The sequence below is a fragment of the Neoarius graeffei genome, chromosome 4 (genome assembly GCF_027579695.1).
Source record: "Neoarius graeffei isolate fNeoGra1 chromosome 4, fNeoGra1.pri, whole genome shotgun sequence".
In the NCBI taxonomy this organism is placed as follows: Eukaryota; Metazoa; Chordata; class Actinopteri; order Siluriformes; family Ariidae; genus Neoarius; species Neoarius graeffei.
Window position 1 is genome coordinate 13,602,363 of NC_083572.1, and position 22,910 is coordinate 13,625,272.

The 22,910-nt window shown below is 42.3% G+C and overlaps 1 protein-coding gene across 7 annotated transcripts in view; it reads left to right on the forward strand.

Moving 5' to 3' along the window:
* Window positions 1-22,910, forward strand: part of keap1b (kelch-like ECH-associated protein 1b) — a 68,005-nt gene that overhangs the window by 10,135 nt on the left and 34,960 nt on the right. For 4 of the 7 annotated variants that reach the window (XR_009654496.1, XM_060918873.1, XM_060918878.1 and 1 more), the window contains exon 2: window positions 11,872-13,019. Coding sequence is in view for 5 of the 7 variants with exons in the window: in XM_060918873.1 (XP_060774856.1) it covers window positions 12,708-13,019 (312 nt within the window). In the remaining 2 variants the exon portion in view is untranslated. Of the gene's footprint in view, window positions 1-10,651; window positions 10,674-11,524; window positions 11,727-11,871; window positions 13,020-18,010; window positions 18,207-22,910 lie in introns of those variants that run through there. The other 3 variants (XM_060918877.1, XM_060918874.1, XM_060918879.1) reach the window with 3 other exon arrangements.

Genomic DNA, 22,910 nt, shown 5'->3' on the forward strand with positions numbered 1-22,910 from the left:
GCACCGAGAGCGCTGTAAGCCAATATTTAAACTGTAATGTTTTGGCTTTTTGTTTTACCACACAATTAATAATATACAGGGAGTGTGCAAGTTTAGTATACGTGTAGTTGTTATTGGCTTGTTGCTGGACAGTGTGTTCCATTCTCTTATTTCCTCCCACTTTATTAAAGTCAACTATGTCTGTTGAGTCACTGCTGATGGCACTTTGCCAAAACTGTTAACTTGCCACTCCCCCCAAAAAAAGATCACATTTGCTGACTGCATCTCGTGCTTTCGATCAAGTGAAACACGCGCGCACACGCAAATCTGTACACGGGGTCATTAGGTGAAGGTCCAGTGCAATACGACCGTCTTGTCTAAAATAGTCTTCAGTAAAAATGACACGCTGTGCCCCGATTTCCTCTGATGCAACGTTCTTCCTGGATCACATCCTCTTACTGCAGGGTTCAGTGGAATTATCAGCTTTAACATTGCAGAGCCGATAACAAGGAGTGCAAGTGCATCCTGAAACGCATCATGCTTTAAATGATTAACGTGGCGAGAGTTTGGCTTGGCAGTGCGAGTTGAAATGGATATTTGGCTGCGTTCAGAATGAGCGATTATGGCGACTGGGTACAGGCCCTCTCGGAAAAACTGGCATATTGAATTTTTCTTGTTTCAGTTCCTAGTTTAAATTCAGGATTAAGGCAAAAAAAAAAAAAAATTAGCACATTTTCAGGGGTCACACATGTCAGCAGCAGGAAGTAGTGCAAGTTAACTTACTTCCTTTGATTCTGTGCATTTGGAAAAATTTCAATTTAAAACTAGGTCTCAAGCTAAAATGGGGGGGGGGGGGAGAAAATGTTTTGAAAAAGTAAGTCATTCATTAGAGCAAAGTTTGGTTTAATGTGCGGAGCTGCTTCGTGTTGTTGTGGTACATTTCCATGCAACCTTTACACTGTAGGCTATACAAGACATGGGTGGTGTTTCAAATCGATTGCTGGTGGTGCCCTTTATAGCAAATTACTATCTAGGGGAGGGAAGGGTGTGTGTCTGTAAGGATCGCTAACCCGGGCACCTGAAACAAGCAGGTTTCACCCTGGTGGAAGTCTTTTAAGGATCTTCTTCAAGGAGCCATAAAGTTCTTTGTGAGGATCTCAAAGATCCTCAAAAGATCTTCAAGGCTCTTTCAGCTTCTTGCCCAGATCTTCAAGGCTCTTAAACAAAAACCACATTCAGTTCCAAACAAAATTCTTTGACACCATCATAACCTATACACTGACATTTCCAGTCGAAGTAGTCAACTGATTGACCAAGAGATCCTTTGAAGATCTTTGAAACCTTGAAAATCATGAAAGATTCTTTCAGAGATCCTCTTAAGATATTGGCTATTCAGGATTCCTTGGTATATCCTTTTCCAATTCTTATGAATTGAAAGATCTGCATTTGATCTTCACAAAGATCTCGTAAAGACCTTGACAGGGATCCTGACAAGGATCCTTACAAGATCCTGATTAAATCCTTGAGGATTCCAGTTAAGGTCTTAAAGGAACAGTCCACCGTACTTCCATAATGAAATATGCTCTATCTGAATTGAGATGAGCTGCTCCGTACCTCTCCGAGCTTTGCGCGACCTCCCAGTCAGTCAGACGCGCTGTCACTCCTGTTAGCAATGTAGTTAGGCTCAGTATGGCCAATGGTATTTTTTGGGGCTGTAGTTAGATGCGACCAAACTCTTCCACGTTTTTCCTGTTTACATAGGTTTATATGACCAGTGATATGCAACAAGTTCAGTTACACAAATTGAAACGTAGCGATTTTCTATGCTATGGAAAGTCCGCACTATAATGACAGGCGTACTAACACCTTCTGCGCGCTTCGGCAGCGCATTGATACGGAGCTCAGATGGACTGTTCCTTTAAAGGATCCTTGTTGGATCTTTGCAAAGATCTTGACGAAAATCCTGAAGGATCCGAGCAAAGATCTGAACAAGCTCCTGCGAAGGATCCTTGCAGCATCATTATGAGGATCTTTGTAGGGGATCCTTAAAATATCCTTGTCAAATCCTTGAAGAGCTTTACAAACAATTTTGCATTTGAAGAGCTTTCTAAGATCCTTTAAGGATCTCGTGGCTCCTTAAAGATCCTGTGAGGTTTTTCCACCAGGGCATATCCGGGTTATTTGTTTTGTTAGTCATAGCTGCCAGACAGACGAAGACTTTCAACAACCAGAAACAGACAAAATAATCCAGTCCTTATTGACGTTTATCAAGCATTTGGTGCACAGGTTTAAATTCGATGCATTCGCAGCGGTGCTGAAATTCTAGCACAAGCTACTCGTTCCAAATGCTGCACTACACACATCGGTTGACTCGCAGTCTGGCGACCCGGAGAACAGAACAGTTTGTACAAGGCACATTAAGACACAGACAGTCTTGAGGAACATGCTGTTATATGGAAACACTGATAAATCTGAGCAATATAAACAGCAGTGTAAATGAGTCATAAGCAGCACATCTCTTACTAGCTCAACACACACTGTGGAGTCATGTCACATTGAGAGAGAGAGAGAGAGAGAGAGAGGAAAAAAACAAGCTAATCAGACTTGAATCATTTTACATGTGATCTGAGGAGACCCCACCATGTCTCAGAGCTGAAAATGTTGCCAGTTGTTAGTTTCCTTTAGCCGGAATTGAAAATCACTTAAAGTGCTGATGACACGTTTTTGACATCTTTGGCGATGTTTTATAACATAAAAAGTAATTCCCGATGATCCATATATTAATTCACGAAGGCGCCTATTTTACAAGTTATGATAAAAAAACGCGGCTATTTGGGCAAATTTGACGGGGCTGCAGCACCCAGGAGTCGAAAGAGGAGGAGGAGCTATATGACGTCAGCGAAAGAACCTTCCTGCTAACTTACCAGTTTATTGTTGATGTGACAGGTGTTCAGTTTGTCATTATTAGTATTATTATTATACACACACATACATACCGTATTTTCTGGACTATAGAGCGCACCTGTATATAAGCCGCATCCGCTCTATTTTTTAAAAAAAATAAAATAAAAAAAGATATACAAGCCGCACCGGGCTATAAGCCGCAGATATCTATGTTGAAAAATTAGATATTTACTGCATGTACAGAACGATTTTGTACTGTAAATGTACATGTATGTACCTGAACAGATTCTTTCCGAACAGTGCCTTTTAACACGGCAGCAACTTTGCTGATTAAAACGGAACAGAACCAAGAGAAAATAACCGGTATTTATTTACCTTCGTTTCTCCTGTGTTTGAAACCACAAGTCACTTTAATCATCTTCGCTGGATTTGAAAATAATTACCAGTTAGTAATTTGTCGTGCGTGTTCTATCTGCTAAAGATCTGCTAATTCTTCTTTGCATTGATTTTTCATCTATCTTATTTTTGATTCTACTTCCGGTTAGAGCGCCCCTAGCGGTGGAAGAAAAATCCACAGAATAGCCGCACTTTTGTATAAGCCGCATGGTTCAAAACCTAGGAAAAAAGTAGCGGCTTATATGAGTGATTCCACGCTTATGGGTACTGAAATGGGGACATGAACTTATTTTTAAAAATTCACCTAAAACCATTTCTTTTTTTTACCATCAGGTCACAAAACATGTAATCTTTAATGAATGATATGTTAAAAGATAACTAATTTTCTGAGCTGTAATAAAAACATATTTATATGCCAAAGTCAGAACGTAACAGAAGTGTTGTGGACATATATATTCTCAATTTTAACAATGTAGAATTACTTTTTGAAACATAGGAAGGTGATGTTTTAGCAAATATAATTAATAAACGTGTAGTAGAATAAACATACACATTCTTTCAATAAGATTAACATGGTATATAGCTAGATTGTAATTAATTTGTAACAGACGCGAGATGGACAATCGTAACAGAAGTAATGTAACAGACATCATTTTGGAACTCATAGGCTTGACTTTGGCATATAAATATGTTTTTATTACATCTCAGAAAATTAAAGTTATCTTTTAACATATTCATTAAAGATTACATGTTTTGTGACCTGATGGTAAAAAAAGAAATGGTTTTAGGTGAATAAGTTCATGTCCCCATTTCAGTACCCATAAGCGTGGAATCACTCATATATTAGTTATTATGCCTTCGCGTTGTGTTGCCGGCTTTTGCTCCAAAACCCAAGGATGGGGTAAGTTTATTCAAGTTTCCCAGAGATCCCGAGCTGCATGCGAAGTGGGTGAAGCAAGTCAGGCGCACTCGTGACAGCCCTCACCAACATCTGTCCTGTGCTCTGAACACTTCGATTTGGATTGTTTTGACACCCTTCCCAGCTTAAAAGAATCTCTTGGGTGTTCAGTTCATCACAAATGTGTGTTACTACCATCAGCAGTGCCTACACAGTGTTGCCAGATTGGGATTTTTCCCGCCCAGTTGAGTGGTTTCAAGTGCATTTTGGTGGGTTTTGAACATTATTTTGGGCTGGAAAACGTCAGCAGTATCTGTTGCCAGATACTGCTGACGTTTTCCAGCCCAAAATATGTTCAAAACCCACCAAAATGCACTTGAAACCGCTCAACTGGGCGGGAAACCTCCCAATCTGGCAACACTGCCAGTATTCCAGAGGGGGTCTACTAGTAGCTATGCCGGATCCAAAGACAGTCCTCCTGTCAGAACATGTGTTGTGAAACGACATAAGATAAAGGTACGTAGAGCTATAGATTCTACATGATAATCATAAATGTAATCATAAAGTCGGCGTGATATCAGTCATGTATTTGCTCGTGAAAGCTTGCGGCTTTCATGTAACTGCCGCCTAGCAACGAGAGGCAAAGGGTAAAGAGGGTAGGTTATCATAGATTCTATTCGGAAGAGATCAACACAGTTCTAGACTCCCAGAAGAGGAAGAGCTAGCACTAGAGAGTTCACCGGCGTTTTCATGCGCCATTTCCATTGAGTAGAACCAGAGTAGAACAGCCAGCGAACCGCAGCGTGTTCTTCCGCTGACGTCACAGCATGGCCGCGAGCCACGGACCCAGTTTTCTTGCGCTGTGCAATTAAAAGTTGGATATTTGCGTAACAACAGCTTCTTTTCACGTAATTATAACAGAAATCTAACATGTTTGCCATGTTGTATAGTTTATTTAAGAAATTGCATAGAGTCATGTTCGTGTCATCAGCACTTTAACTCGCTAGCTAGCGCACATGCCATATTAGTTTAGCTAACACTTTTTAGACTCTGATACCTTCTCAGGCAACAAACATAGGACTGGGAAGCACACTGGGGCTTTCTGGGGTGACTATTACACATTGCTGGATTTCCACACACACAAAAAAAAAAGTTACAGATTGTAATGGGGGGGAAGCTACAACAAGGGAGGAGTTTAAAGCTGCTTTTACACGGGCATTCACGCTGGAACAGCTTGCCCCAGCACAACTGCCCATCTAAAGGGGTGTTCACACGGCACATATTTGCATCGATGCTACACCGATGTATTTTGTTGCGATATATCTTACACCAGTGTACATTTTGTGGAGCGTTCACACGTCACAAACCTGCTTACTAGAGAGAAGCGTGTTCACACCGGTGCAGCCCCACTTACGTTCACACGGCAGTTTTTGCGACCGTGCTATACGATAGTAATAATGCGGAAATGAAATATGCGCATGCGTGAAAACGTACTTCCTTGTCCCGCCTTGTTTGTGATTGATATATCGAAAAACCATGGTTTATACTTCTCCAGACAAACTTTCTACGTTGTGGTCTATCAGACACCGTAAAAGAGAGAAAGGAAAGGTTGCGCAAGTACAAGAAAGCACGAAAACAACGCATTCTACAATTCATTCGGCAACAAATCGACGACTTCGTGTCGTTCATGGCCACGTGGACGGTTGTCACGGCATCACCAAGCACCGGGAAAACAACGTGGATGAAGACATGCAGTTCTGTTGTTGATATTCACCATTTTGGAAGCAAATTATGCTATGTCCATATGTAAATCAACTCTCCTCACGCGTAGCGAGTCTACCCCTGTAGCGTTCAGACGTCCCATTTTATAATCGGTGCTGCCCCGCAAACTAGCATTTACTCCAGAGTAAATTTCTTAAACCACCTCCTGAGCAGGGTTTGCACCGGTTTAAGCAGCTTTCAGGGGCTACACCGGTATAACTTTGTACCGTGTGAACGCTCTACCGGGGCAGCCCCGGTGCTACACTGGAGTAAAAGTTGCCGTGTGAACACCCCTTAAATAGGATTTGTTCCCGAAGAATTTTACACCACTGGGTGCAACTTGTTCCTGCTTACTGAACACATCGGTGGCAATCCGGGTCATTTATCATCCGGACAAGACCGCTTCAGTTTATTTAAAAAAAAAAAAAAAAGGCAGTTGTTAGAGTGCTTTTCTTTTTCCCCCCCGACTTTAAACAATGGAGTCATGTGACTCCATTCCCGCTAATCGCAAGGATACCTGGACTAAAGTTGTTCTTACCGTCATCCAGTTGTGCAGAGATGCAGATCATCGTTTGCTTTTTCAATTTAAAAATTCATCTAAAATAAAAGAGCCAACTCAAAAAGTTGGTTCGTTCGCTCAGAGTGAATCAGTTTAAACAAACAAGCAATGAGAGGACAATAAAATTAGTTAAAGACAAGCTTCTGATCGCCGATTTACCTGTTTAACCTCTGGTTTGCCACCGATAGTGAGTGAGCGTGAAAACACCAAGGAAAGTGGGGCCATCCTTTTAAAAAAAAATCCGTTTCCTGTCCACCGGGTGAGCAAAAAAAATTTCAGTCGGGAGGGATTTTTTTTTTAATTTTTTTAAAATTATATATGGATGGATAAGAAATCACAATGCTGTGTTTGCTTTTTCTTTCAGTACTTTATTACAAAAGCAGACACATTTAATAAAATGACAGTTTAATCAACTGAAACTTGTACAAAAACTTTAAGTTAGCATTTTAAATGCTGACTGCAACATTTGCAAAACTTTTACAAAGGTACTTAAAATGTCCGACACACGGACTTTTTGTAGTTCTAAATCGACCGTTAGGCCTAGTTCGGATGAAATTACACTATTAAAATGATCACTGAATGATTTGTTTTTCTGAATCTTTACTATTTTGTTGTTCAATTACGTGCTGGCATCAAAAGACACCGTTGGTTGTAAATGAAACCAAACTGAGTGGTTGGAGTGTATTTTCATACACAAATGGAGAAATGTTCGCTGAGTGTGTAATTGTGTAGCCCCACTGCAGACCGTTGTCGTTGTTAATTCATAGCATGCTCAGCTGCGTGAATGTGTCATGCACCAAAAATAAGAGATTTACAAGCCAGGAACGCCTCATGATGCAATACGCAAGAAAAGAAAGATGATTTACTGCCATTTTACTTTGTATTTGAGTAAAGTGAATAAATAAAATGGTCTGTGGAAAATACATTTAATCCTGGGAACTGCGTGCACAGGAGTTTGGTTTACTCCCCCTGGCTGGCTACTTATTTGTCATGGCTGGTGGAAAGCCCTGGGAATGCGGAAATGTCAAGTTCGATTTTAGATTTACGAACCCGAAAAAAAAATGTTGAAAAACCGGCGTTAAAAAAAAAAAAAATTTCACCCGCACAAACGGCACTCACCCGGCTGGTGGACCGGAAACAGAACATTTTTTAATAATGGCCTGGGCACAGCTCGTAAAAAGCACATCCTGAGAAGAAGTGCTGCTTTTTTGTATTTATTTCTACATTTCACCATCCACTTTAATAGGAACTCGTTCTTGATTCTAAGATTCCTGTTCTTGCCTGGTGGAAATGGAACCCGACATGGTCTTCTGCTGTTGCATGCAGAGAGGATTTGCTGCTCACTCCGGTTGTAAAGAAAAGTTGCTATATCCTTCCTAGATATAGCTCGAACCAATCTGGCCATTTTCCTCTGATCTTTCTTCACAACAAGGCGTTTGTTTCCACCCACAGAACTGTCTCTCGCACCATTCTGTAAACCCCAGGAGATCAGCAGTTTCTGAAATACTCAAACCAGCACCCATGCCACAGTCAAAGTCACTTTGAGATCACAATAATTTCCCACATTCGGATGTTTGTAGTGAACATTAACTGAAGCTCTTGATTTGTATCTGCATGATTTGATGCATCGTGCTGCTGTCAAGGGATCGGCTGATTAGAGAACTGCGTAAAACAGCAGGTGGATGGATGGTGTTCTGAATAAAGTGGCCAGTCTGTTTTTTTTTTTTTTTTTTTTTTTTTTTATTATGACTGTTTCGCCCAGAGGGGCGGCATGGTGGTGTAGTGCTTAGCGCTGTCGCCTCACAGCAAGAAGGTCCTGGGTTCGAGCCCCGGGGCCGGCGAGGGCCTTTCTGTGTGGAGTTTGCATGTTCTCCCCGTGCCCGCGTGGGTTTCCTCCGGGTGCTCCGGTTTCCCCCACAGTCCAAAGACATGCAGGTTAGGTTAACTGGTGACTCTAAATTGACCGTAGGTGTGAATGTGAGTGTGAATGGTTGTCTGTGTCTATGTGTCAGCCCTGTGATGACCTGGCAACTTGTCCAGGGTGTACCCCGCCTTTCGCCCGTAGTCAGCTGGGATAGGCTCCAGCTTGCCTGCGACCCTGTAGAAGGATAAAGCGGCTAGAGATAATGAATGAATGAATGTTTCGTCCAGTGGTGTTAAATAGGGTGCATCAGTTGCCCTCACTTTCATAAAATCTGATGCATTTTTGTTTGGGTGTTCCTTTTCCCCAATAAAGACATCCTGTAAAATTTTTTGCCCATATTCAAAAGTCTAATGGTGGCACCATGAGGTTCATTTTTTGCCAAAAAACACTTATTTTAATGTTTTCGCGTAAGGTTTGAATCACAATGTTGGACTCCGTTTATTGATTTCTTGTGACCCAGAGATCATGTTAAGAACCTTTGCAAGGGATCGAGAAGCATTAATGTGATTCATAATACATTTGTATTGTTTAAAAGTAGTTAGACTTAGACAAAACTTTATTTATCCCCGAAGGGCAATTAGAAGGGCGAAGAGCGGTACATTAAAAGAGCAAGAAAATAAAATCACAAAAAGAATAAAAATCACAAAAATGGGTGGGGGAAAAAAGCGCATTATGTACAATATACAGTACAGTGGCAGGCCTATTGCCAGTAACAAAGTAAAAGAAAAAATAAAGGCAGCAGATAAAATTAAAACGACAATATGATTAGAGTGACATTGTAGTTAAAGTGACAAGGTGATATTGTAATATTGCACATCAGGACATGTGATATTGCACTAGAGTATTGTACAGAAGTTATTGTAACTGTCTTAGACTTCTTAGAGTTCAGGAGGAGAATAACACTTGGAACAAAGGTTGCTCTCCTCCTCTGGGTCTTACAGGCCGGACAGCGGAACCTGCGACCAGATGGCAGCTGCTCAAATGCTGGGAACAAAGCATGAGTCGAGTCCTTAAAGGAACAGTCCACCGTACTTCCATAATGAAATATGCTCTTATCTGAATTGAGACGAGCTGCTCCGTACCTCTCCGAGCTTTGCGCGACCTCCCAGTCAGTCAGACGCGCTGTCACTCCTGTTAGCAATGTAGCTAGGCTCAGCATGGCCAATGGTATTTTTTGGGGGCTGTAGTTAGATGCGACCAAACTCTTCCACGTTTTTCCTGTTTACATAGGTTTATATGACCAGTGACATGAAACAAGTTCAGTTACACAAATTGAAACGTAGCGATTTTCTATGCTATGGAAAGTCCACACTATAATGACAGGCGTACTAACACCTTCTGCGCGCTTCGACAGCGCATTGATACGGAGCTCAGATATCAGTGCGCTGCCGAAGCGCGCAGAAGGTGTTAGTACGCTTGTCATTATAGTGCGGACTTTCCATAGCATAGAAAATCGCTACGTTTCAATTTGTGTAACTGAACTTGTTTCATGTCACTGGTCATATAAACCTATGTAAACAGGAAAAACGTGGAAGAGTTTGGTCGCATCTAACTACAGCCCCCAAAAAAATATCATTGGCCATGCTGAGCCTAGCTACATTGCTAACAGGAGTGACAGCGCGTCTGACTGACTGGGAGGTCGCGCAAAGCTCGGAGAGGTACGGAGCAGCTCGTCTCAATTCAGATAAGAGCATATTTCATTATGGAAGTACGGTGGACTGTTCCTTTAAGAATTCGACGAGCCAGGCCGCTAGCCTGCTGCTCGTACGCAGTATTCAGGTGGCGAGCAGGAAGTCCAATAATCTTAGAACGCACCTTGACATTATGCAGGCGGTTCCTATCCTGTACAGCAGGGGTCTTCAATCCTATCCACAAAGGGCCAGTGTGGCTGCAGACTTTCATTCCAACCAAGCAGGAGCTACACCTGATTTCACTTGTTTAATCATTTCACCCTCCTCTCCAGTCAACAATCAAGTGAGCCTCCAATTTGGCTGTAATGAAAGCCTGCAGCTACACCGGCCCTTTGCGGATAGGATTGAAGACCCCTGCTGTACAGTAATGGAGTAATACCAACAGCATATAGAAAAAGCTAAAACACTTTCAATGAATGTATAATAGACTGTCAACAAGATGTTCTGACTGACAGAAAAAGAGTTCAGTTTCCTTAGTAGGTACGTCCTCTGGTGGCACTTCCTCAGGATCCCTTCTGTGTTGGAAGAGAACCTCAGTTGGCAGTCCAGAATGGTTCCCAGGTATTTATATTCCTCAACTGTCTCGACCGGAAAACCGTGGACCATAGTGGTGACAGCCGCCGCCGCCAGTTCCATTGAACAATGATTCAGTGAACAGCTAAAACTCAAACTGTGCTTGATAATATATTTAGAATATGTACTAAAAATGTGTATCTAAGATATTTGGTATACTCTATAAGGTGCCATAATGTTTCATGAAAAGTGATTGAAATTGTCATTAAAAAAAGTCATAAAATAGCTTTTTCCATAACTTTGAGCTCCTGGTGCCACCATTAAACTTTTGAATTTTGTCAAAAAATATTTCACCCAGTCTGTTTTCTTACCAAAAGGAACATAAAAACAAAAATGCATCATGATCGGAGGAACTTTTCATTTTTAGGGGGCAACTGATGCACCCACTGTCGCTTTGAATTAGTGTCCTTTCTCAGAAATTCGTGAACCGAATGTCCTGTTGTATATGGACTTGAACTTCCAAACAACTCTGCACTTTCAGTTGTTTTTGTAAGATTCCAACAATATCCAATTTCAGCGAGCAAACAAGCACGGAGTCAGATGAACCGAAACAACCCAGATAACCGGGGTTCCACGCGTGACTAGCCCTCGGGCAAGGCCACCTTTTTCCAGGATCCAGAAGCCACAATTTAACGATAGTTTTGTGCTTGATAATAAAACAAAATGTTTTTCCCCCCTGCTTTATTAATTCATTTTGGTTGTTACTAATGATATTCATTTTAAAAGCATCACAACAAGGCATTACATACATTTTAATCAGTTAGTTTACTATGGAGACGTGTTCATGCACCAGGAGGCTGATTTGAGACACGTCTATTCTTTCAGCTGGCCACGCTTCAACTGACGTCAGAGAGAACATATGACTCGAAGAAACTGCAGTCACACTGACAGGGTGGCACGAGGCCCTGCTTAAGTAACCTGTTCGAAATAGCAGCTCCGTCTCAGTTTCACACTCACGCTGAGTAAACAGGCAGTGCGTTCCTGAAAGAGAGACTTGCAGAGATTTACTTCCATGTGTATTTTTGCTTTGATTTCATGCAGGTATGTGGAGTGTTGGTAATGTTATAGCGGAGCCTGGATGTGTGGACATAAATATCCGTTTTCTTAGAAAGCTGGGGATGGGATGTGATGTAAAAGTGCGTGCAATTTCAGTCAGCTGATCCTCTCTCTGTTTATTTCCCTTTAGGTATTCGAGCAAGCAGTTAACGACGCTAGATTGAAACCCAGCACCTTTTCCAAGCCATTCAGTCCCGGAGTGATCAGCCGTGGTGGTGGAGGAACGGACTAAATAACCTCTGGCACTTCCCCCCCCCTCCCCTCATACTGGCCCGAAACCAGCTAGATTTGATTGCTGTAGTGAGAAAGTCATTGAAGCAATGAGTTTTTAACAAGCCTTTTGAAATACGACTTGTTAGCGGATTCCGACCTGACAGATTTGTTTGAAATGGCGTTTTAGAAAGTCTGTGTTGATCTAGTCCCAATCCAGGAGGAGCTTTAAACGTGCCGAGTGTTTGGCCGCCAAGCTGATTCCCATCCACCTGGAATTGCCATTCCATTCTTGTTACTGTGGCTCTCAAAAGTTTCTTCTGTTACTGCCATTACTACATTTGCAACAGCAAGTCACATTCAGATTCCTTCCTTCAGAGCTCATTTACAGTTCCTTTTTTCTGATTAATGGACCTCGTGGAACAGGACGATGTTTAGGATGTAAGCAGACCACAGGCTTTCTAATAAAAGGTGTGCCTCGTTTCCAGAAACTCCAAAATGGATAATACATTGCATGTCGACATGGAGGTGATCCACAGACTGGAGTTTGTGCCCGATAGCGCACCGTAAAGAGAGCGTTTCAGCATAAAAAGAGAAAGCCAGTGCGCTATAAAGGAAGGTGTTTCCCTAATGTTGCTTGCGCATTCTTGTAAAGAAAGATAACTTGGCCAGAACTTTGTAAAATCTTGGTTTCTCTGTACGCGTCTCGCACTGGCGAGTGAGGATGAAGGCGCCGGGCCGCGGGCGCCGCTGAGCATGTACGCGGCGTCAGGAATGACAGAGTGCAAGGCCGAGGTGACGCCGTCGACACGCAATGGCCACCGGGTGTTCAGCTACACGCTCGAGAGCCACACCGCAGCTGCCTTTGCCATCATGAATGAGCTGCGGCTCGAGCAGCAACTCTGTGATGTCACGCTGCGAGTGAAATACAACGACCTGGAGGCTGTGGACTTTGTGGCACATAAGGTGGTGCTGGCATCCTCCTCACCCGTCTTTCGTGCCATGTTCACCAATGGTCTGAAGGAGTGCGGCATGGAGGTGGTGCCTATCGAAGGGATCCACCCCCGGGTGAGTGAATGACCGCTACCTTTTTAGAAATTTTGCCATGTGTGGTCAGTTCCTTTACAAGTAGTAGTGCGTAATTTTAGTTACATACATGACTAGTATGCAGATGTATTTGAATAATAAAAGAGCATTGTGTATAGTTTTATATTGCTACAGATGGAATGAATGTTAGCAGTAGAGCTACAACGTGTGCAGAAAGCCCTCTTCAGGACTTCTGAGGAAAGTTCATATCCCAATGATGCCATAGCCATCAGTGGCTGGGAGCTCAAGAGAGCAAAATTGGCCGTACTCTCAGGGAGGGAGGAGTGGCATACTCTCTCCCTTGTCGATTACAGTGACACTAGCTTTATATATATATATATATATATATAAAAAGAGAGGTGGGTGGCTAGCATTTTCCTCAGTGTGTAGGTTACACCACTCCTGACACTGTCTGAGCAAGCAGTTCGAAAAGATGCACTCAGCTGATTTCAAGTGGCCTGGAGGAACCCAAAGCACCCTCTCAATCCCCTTAGTCTCCTCTCCGACCTCTTAAATCTTCAGTACCTTCTCAGGCCCTCAAAATATGTCCTCATGTTCAATTAATATAAAACTAGATAAACAATTTTATTAGTCCACTAGCTTGGACAGTTTGTCATGTAAGGGCAATAGACAGATGCAAGTGCAGGAAGAGTTTTGAGAGCATGCTAGCAAACAGATCCAAAATGGAGTCAAAGAGGGGGGCAGTGTCAGAGCAAGACACAGATAGGACATCAGAGGTAACAATACTCAGTCCAAAAACCAGAAAAGCGATACAAAATAGATACAAGGCACAGAGCATATACTTAAGTCTACGTGTTACTGAGAGTCCTTATATGTATGCGCTGTGATTGCACGCTAATCAGGAACAGGTGCATGGTAATTAGTCCGAATGGCGCTGCACACACATGCACTTCAAACACACGCAAACGTGAAAGATGAAACCGGCCAACAGGCACGTCAAGTTTGATATTCGATCATAACTATGATGTAAAATGAAAAAGTGCTGGTTCACTGCTGTCCACCAGGCACCCAGCAGAGTCGCATCATAATAAATGTCGTGGTGTTTCTGGCGCAGGGCATGCGGTGTCAAAGAAAGGAGTAAATATGTATTCGTAACTGCAGCGCGTATCTCATTATTGAGATCACTGTCACAAGACAATGCAGCGATTTACTGATGTGAAATACACAACACAATTTGATGGTTCGTATGCTGTATTCTGTTCAAGTCGATTTTGTGCCCTTGCACTATAATACATACAAAACTATTTCCTCTTTGATTACACATGAACACTAGCAAGCGACAAGTCACTTGTGTTGCTGCTTGTAGTTTGCCTCTTGTAGACATTTAGTATCCTGCATTTTTTTTTTTAAAACTATATGGCCTTATTTTTTTAGGAAATCGAAAATCAGTGAAATTTAGTCAGTCAGTCATTGTGAGGTTTATTTCTGTAATCTCTCAAAATATCAGGCCATCCTGTGGCTGGGAAGTTATTTAATTTGAGGGGATTCCCTAGAAAATGTGCATGAAATCACTCGCTTCGCGCAGTCAAGCAGACAGAGGAAGTCCGTGTGCGCATGCACACACTTGCCTTCGTCTTCATCTTTTGGGCTTTATGGCAGCTGGCATCCACAGTGTTGCATTACTGCCATCTACAGGTTGACCTTGACCATACACTGACAGTTCCATCATTCTGTCGCTAAACGAACAGCTGATCACACCGAGGTGTAGGGGTGGGCGATATGGGCAAAAAATAATATCTCGATATTTTTTAGGATTTTAACGATAACGATATTTTGACGATAATTACAATGACTAAAAGAATCATTGCAGTGACACAAGTATTTAAGGAAAAGCCATATTTATTTTCTTAAACAACTTTAAATTAATAAAAATGAATAATTCAATTGACAGTTCGTAACAGCAGCAAACATTCTAATCAACCGTCTCTGACCGCAGTACAGGTCTGCAAATATCCCGCCTGTTCCGCTGCCAACAACCAATCATATGTCGATCTGAACCAACAGCTTTCCAATCATCTTGCAGCTTCGTGCTCTGCTGTCCCTCTCCTGCCGTTATAGAAGTACTGCGCCTGCGCAGTGTCAAAATAATCCACGAGAAAAGTGGATTTTAAAGCTTTTTCTGAGTCATGAGAACCAACCTAACACTCAAGTATAATCAACTTTTCATGGCGATTTCAATCATATGCTCTTCGCGACCGTTAGTTTTCACAGAGTCCAGTATTGATATCTCCCCATTCATGTTCAGAGGGTCTGGTCTCAGTAATCCGAAAAAGATGCCTGAAAGTGGCCGGCGAGTGACCGCACTTGGCCTGATAGGAGCCCGTCACAGCTTCTTCTTTTTTTTTTTTTCCCCTCAAAAAAAAAAACGTAAACTACAAGTCAAAGTTTTTCAGTATAACAATAATAAAGAAAAATGTGCTCAATTTAAAATGTATTGAAACTGTTCGAAATCGGCTGATCGGTTCATTCATTATTATCCGTGAGTACAGAAACACTAGTAATAATTTCTGGATCATTGCTATAAACGTGGACTAATATTTCTTGGGAACCAATGGGTTAATGACATGGAATGAACCAACCGACCAATCGCATTTTTTCTTCAGATGGTATCTGGGTAAATGAGCAGCTGTCTCAGCCAATCACATTTTATTGCTGGACGGGATCATATCACGACATCTTCCGGTAGATACCCGAAATCAGCTTTGTGCGTTGTGAGGCCAGCGGAGCAAAAAAAAAAAAAAAAAAACTTTTAATATGCTGAGCAATGTTTGATACATTTTGGAAAGTTGTTTTGGTTGCTTTATAGGTTTCTTAGAATATTTAACTTGTCACGTCTGTGCTGCTCTCCTGGGTTGCTAGAAACAGTTGTGTTGCCCTGGCTTGGCGTATAAAATGTGTGCCCCCCCCAAAGCAATTCAAGGCCCGTCCGTCAGTCCGTGTCTGGCGCCGGGTCTGCTCCGCTCTGTATTGATTTTTGGCGGCTTAATTAAAAAAACTCGATAATGCAAAATTACACATCGTCAAAACAACATTCACGATGACATCGCAGACGATACATATCGCCCACCCCTACCGAGGTGCTCGCTGACCGCCGATATTTATTAGGTTGATCCTGCGTTTCCTTTCCTTCGCAACATGATGTCTTTTCTCGCTTTCGGTTACCGTAGTCAGTCTTTCACGTTTCATTCGCACGCTCACGTCTTCCATTTTTCTCTCTGGTTTCAAATTTGTGAACGGGGAAAGCCCACCATGTGACACATGACGTAGTATCTTTTAATGGAGTCATGTTGAAGCAGGGGGAAAAAAAAAAAAAAAAGCAAGCAGAGAATTTAGGGCCACGTGGCTTTTTTTTTTTTTTTTTTAAAGCTAATAAAATTGGAAGTCTGTGATTCGAATTCAGTAGCTTCGGTCCACTAAACAAAAATAATTGGGTGTCGGGAAAATTCTTTTTATGACCTACACTTAAAATCTGAAAGGCAGTCTAGCTTTAAATTTATAGTAGCTTTATAGTTTCTGAAGCCAACTGGTTAAATGCAAGTTATATAATGCACTAATCCCTATGAAGTTCGGTGGTTTGATTTGTGGTTGGTAGAAGAGAGCAACTGGACTTGCTTGAAGATTCTTGAAAACGTTTCACCTCTCATCCGAAAGGCTTCCTCAGTTCTGTCTGACTAATAGGGAGTATCAAGTATTTATCCTCTCATGGATCATCATAGAATCCGAATCAGAATTCTGATGGCTGCATTGTAGGTGGCTGATAAAAGATGTCTTAGACACCCACCTCTGTTCAGTGATTGTCGTTCCAGGTTGACAAAAATGAACGATCCTCTCTGGCCAAGATGTCTGCCAGTTTTCTGGAAGTTCTCTCATACTCCCGCACCAGTTGAAGTTGCTCTCTTCTACCAACCACAGATTACTATGTACCTGGATGACAGAGAATCTTCACAGACGTGGTTTGATTTCCATGTTGGGCGGCATGGTGGTGTAGTGGTTAGCGCTGTCGCCTCACAGCAAGAAGGTCCGGGTTTGAGCCCCGTGGCCGGCGAGGGCCTTTCTGTGCGGAATTTGCATGTTCTCCCCGTGTCCGCGTGGGTTTCCTCCGGGTGCTCCGGTTTCCCCCACAGTCCAAAGACATGCAGGTTAGGTTAACTGGTGACTCTAAATTGACCGTAGGTGTGAATGTGAGTGTGAATGGTTGTCTGTGTCTATGTGTCAGCCCTGTGATGACCTGGCGACTTGCCTTTTCTAATCCACCAGAGGCACCAACAATCTCGGCTACTTCCTTCCAAGCTTTATTTTCCTTCCTAATGTCTACATGCATTTAAGGACAAGGGTTATTTGGTTCACGTACTCCATTAGTCTGTGTTCAGCAGGAAATACCACCTGTTGGCATTTCGCTCAGAGGACAGGATCTCCGTGCAACACCTTCCTGAAATAATATTTCGGGGGGGAGGGACTATCTTGGAAACGTGAAAATTGGGTCACGTTCCTTTTCTATAATAGGTTTACTGGCAAGCTGCACATATTATGCTTTTAGAAAAAGAAAAAAAAAATCATTTTTCACCAGCTTGTGTAGACTTTGGGTTTACCTGCATGTTAAAGGAGTCAATGAAGTTATTTCTCAATAAAATTATTTTCTCCATCATTCCTTTTTGCAAATACTGAAAATCTTTTTTTTTTTTAATAAAATACTTTCCCGCACCGCAGTGATGAGCTTAACATAATAAAAACTCTTGCACAACCTGTTGCTCCAGACCAGAGACTAGTACACACTATCAGGAGCTACTGCTTGACACACTCATTACTCACCTGTGGTGTGGTGTCATCTAGGGCTGCACGATATATCGAAAAAGTATCGATATCGCGATGTCATAGTTTGCGATACGCGTACCGCAAAAATTACTTAAATTTCGATAAAAGGCACATTTTTCTGTGCCGTCCAATCACATTTGAATGTCAACAAGTGCCGCGGGATAACTCCGCCCCCTATTGCAAAACAAGTAAAAGCCTCGTGGTGATGGCGGAAGCGGTAGCAAGTGTGGGGAGACAAACTTGTGTGAGGAGGAACTGGTTTCCAAAAAAAAAAAATGCACGTCTGCTATTTGGAAGTACTTTGGATTCAGGAGGGATGACGTACTGCAAACTCAGGTACTTTGCAAGACATGTACCTGTAAAACAGTGGTGGGGCGGCTCACTGGGACACAAACTGCTGTACAGCAGCATAAAAACAGAAAACCGCGCTCTCTCTCGCTCTCTCTCACACACTACTGCTCGCTCGCTCGCTCACTCTCACACACACACCACTGCTCTCTCACCCGCATGTGTTATTAACAGATTGTGTTTGAGTTTATGGTGAATCTGTGTCGCTCACCTTCATCTCCCGGGAGCCGCTGAAATTGCCATTTTGAATGCTTTATGTTAAATGTAGTGTAGTTTTCAGTTTTTTGTTTACTTCAACTTAAGACGTTTTCTGCTGCGCTCACAAAAATTAAGAGATTTAAAGATGATTGATGGACACCATTGCAGGTGTAGCCATGTTTTTCCAATAAAAAATAATGTTGGAATGGAAGCGATGCATTGGGTGTTTTTTTTTTTTTAAATGCTAGATACAGGGCAGAACGGCGAGTAGAGGTAAGAAAAACAGTATATATTTAATTATCGTGATACATATCGATATCGAGATATTCAGTCATGTTATCGAATATCGCGTATTTTTCTGATATCGTGCAGCCCTAGTGTCATCACCATGGCCTGAGAGATTCAACCACCAGCTGTGCTGCTCTGAAGATTAGATCTGATCTTGCGCCATGCCATGAGGGACTTCGTAACTGAAGTCACGCTGATGTGTCATGGCATGTCAGACGGACTATGGACCGTGGCTAAAGAGAACAGGTTTCAATTTCAGTAAGCACCTCATCAGTCAGAGTATTTTCTTTGGGTCTGGTGTCCTTTTTATTCTACTATTCCAGACTTCCTACCAGTACTAGTACTGTAATGGGACTAAAATTATGGTTTCTTTACGGAGCCCTGTTCTTCTACGTTACAGAGCCGTACTTTACAGGTTTTGGTTTATTTTGCCTCGCATGTCGTCACTCGGCAAAACTTCTTTCGTTTTGCATTGAAGGTTTATACGGAATGATTTTTGGCTGTTGCAGCATATAAAAATTTTGGGTGAGCTGAGGTCAGCAGTTTTAGGTCACATAATACGCGCACTGCCAGGCAATTTAGTGCATTTGCGACCACAGACAACTGGCGAGGACACTCTAGCAGTGACAGAAAACTTTTATTAAAAGTTCAGTGTGGCGCCACGGCTATTAAGACGCGTCTCGAATGTAGGAAAAAGCCAAACTCGCAGGATGGCTACAAATACAGTACTGCCTGATGGTGACACGAAAAGAGAAAAATATCACATCACCTCAAACTAACTTTTCAGAATGTGTCCCTGTGCATGAGCCATGATCATGCTCATAATAAATCTTAAAAGGTGACGTATGATACTCCTTTTCCACAACTTGACAGTTCCCGGAGGTCTTAAGGAAACATAGTCAAAACACGACAAGGATAAAGCCCCACAGCTCCCTTCTCACCCCGTTTAAACGGCCGATTTGAGCGCCTGTTTGTTTAAACGACAATGAGCAAGTGCTCACCCCAGTCCCCCACCTCTTCCACCAGCCAAACGCTAATCGTGAATTTAATCCTATTCAGATAGTTTTCACTGACGTCACGGCATTCCGGGGAACGCCCTCCAGCCGCCATCTTGTGGGGCTAACAAAACGGACCATCGCCATTACCGGCTACGTTATCTCGGACGAATTTATAAAGTTATATAGTCAGTTTTCTAAAATAAAGATCAATGTCGGCAAAATCAAGCAAACGGAAGTATATGGATACATTGGACGACATCTCACGACAACGGTATGCAGCCAAACTGGCCTTGATTGGGGGAATTGACCCCTACGAAGTGGACAAAGATGCATTTTCAAGTGACTATGCAGGGCTGCCATCCATATCGTACCCTGATATTGTGAACTATTTCGTGAATAGTAAAAGTGCCTACACACTTGACGACCTCAAAGCATACAAGTCGCTGGAGTCATACAATTATTTTGTCTGTGGCTGGGTCTGTGAAGTCCACCATATAAAACCAAGTGACAGTCGTGTCCTAATTACAGCCAAGGTATGTAAACATTGGAATTTTAGAGCTCTCAACACTGCATATATATATATATATATATATATATATATATATATATAAAATGTGTGTATGTATGTGTGTGTGTGTGTGTGTAATATCGAGTTGATTTAAGACAAATTTTACATCCATTAGTGGTATTATAGTTAGGCATCCTCCAGAGATTGTTTACACGATGTTTTGGTTTCCAAAAACAAACTTAAAGGAACAGTCCACCGTACTTCCATAATGAAATATGCTCTTATCTGAATTGAGACGAGCTGCTCCGTACCTGTCCGAGCTTTGCGCGGCCTCCCAGTCAATCAGACGCAGTCAGACGCGCTGTCACTCCTGTTAGCAATGTAGCTAGGCTCAGTATGGCCAATGGTATTTTTGGGGGCTGTAGTTAGATGCGACCAAACTCTTCCGCGTTTTTCCTGTTTACATAGGTTTATATGACCAGTGATATGAAACAAGTTCAGTTACACAAATTGAAACGTAGCGATTTTCTATGCTATGGAAAGTCCGCACTATAATGACAGGCGTACTAACACCTTCTGCGCGCTTCGGCAGCGCATTGGTATCAGTGCGCTGTCGAAGCGCGCAGAAGGTGTTAGTATGCCTGTCATAGTGCGGACTTTCCATAGCATAGAAAATCGCTACGTTTCAATTTGTGTAACTGAACTTGTTTCATATCACTGGTCATATAAACCTATGTAAACAGGAAAAACGCGGAAGAGTTTGGTCGCATCTAACTACAGCCCCCAAAAATACCATTGGCCATACTGAGCCTAGCTACATTGCTAACAGGAGTGACAGCGCGTCTGACTGACTGGGAGGTCGCGCAAAGCTCGGAGAGGTACGGAGCAGCTCGTCTCAATTCAGATAAGAGCATATTTCATTATGGAAGTACGGTGGACTGTTCCTTTAAACACGATTGTTTATTTAAACAACTTACCACTTGTAAAATGATCGGAGCAGATTTTGCTGTGTTTGGAAGGCTGATAATCCTTGCGGTTGATTCTCGCAAGCCATAGATTTCTCCTTTGTATGCGGAGTTTCTTTGTTTGCTCGCCTTCATGCTCCTGTACAGTGGGAATTCCATAAAAGCTCCGCTTGACATCATCCGACCTATTACGACAGCCATGAATACAACAGGTGTGCACCATTGCTAGCTTTAAATAGCCTGATTGGGTTCTTTTGAAGACTTTGTACTTGCGCGTTACAATGTGTGATCAGTGACCCGTACGGTAAGTTTGACCCGCAAGATGGCCGCCACTAGGGAATCCCCAACTGTGACGTCATGTGAAAACTATCTATTCACAAAGCCAGTGCTCAAGCCATGAGTGGAGCTACTCCGATCTGACGGCGGGATTATGCTAACGAGCTCCACTTGTGACATAGAAAGAGGAGCCAAATCTGAACAGCTTGTTGAAGGACACGTTTTCTGAAACAGGCCGCGACAAAGAAACTGAACGGGTTGTCTTATTTCAGAGTTTGTGGGTTGAAAGGCTCCATATACCTGAATGCATGTGCACAAGCACAATTGTGTTTTTTTTTTTTTTTTTAAATTAATATGTCCCATTTAAAGGGTCGGCAGAAACTCGCTTAATGTAGCAAACAATCAATGAAATCATGAAAAGGAAGTCAGTTTTTATTACTGCACTTTGGTGTATTGGACTGTTTAATTAAAAGTTAGATAAGTGTTATAGATGTTCTTTGAAGCATGTAGATGAAAATTAGGACATTTTGAAAAACTGGACATGTTCGCTGCATAGCCTCAGCTCCATCCAGGGCAAAACTGGACCAAAAAAAAGGATGCGCGGTTGGACAACTGATATCTTGGCTGATCGACTACATTTGTGATCAGGGAAAATTGTCTGATTCCCCCCCCCCCTCCAATGAAAGCAAAACTGTCACTGGATTCCGTACAGTTTGCCCTCAAGCTGGATCATAAATTAAAGAAATATATAAAATTTCCACGCAAATCAAAAAATGTCAAGGAATACACTGATTAAACACAGTGATCCAAAGACAATATGGTGTCGGTATATTTGTGCCAAATGGAAGGTCATTGTGTAATATTTTACTGAATTAATTCCTATAAAAGTGTAGAATGTTGCTTATTTCTGTTAAGCCTAGGTCACAACCGGACGTACGATTTTTTGGCCGTGCGATTTTTGGCGTTTCCCAAATTGCTGCGTTTTTTTTTGTTCATGGAGAAAGACGCACGTTAGCCGTAAGTTTGTCTTGCAACCTGAAAAAAAACGTAAGCGCCCGTAGAGTTTGTTTGACGTGACAAAAACTCTGCGGCCAGTCTACGGCTCGAAAATCAGCACGTCACACGCGCGCCCTCCGTGCGTTTCTTCCGTTTTTTGCACGTAGACCGGCCGTAGGAGCACGTATGGCCGGTTGTGACCTAGGCTTAAGAGTGGTGCAGCAGGTGAGACTTTGGTAGTGCGTCTTTAGTTACATTTAATGGGGGGCCCCCTAGAGAGAGGGGACATGTTGGTAAAACGTTCTTCTTTCCTTTCCTATTAAGTGCTCAAAACATTTATTGCCCTTTGAGCTTCATTTGCTAGCCAGTAACGTCCAAGTGAAGTTTGAAGAAGCTGGAGCGCCTTTTTAAAGGAAAAAAAAAAAAAATGTTCCCATGACCAGTCATCACAGACATATCCTCA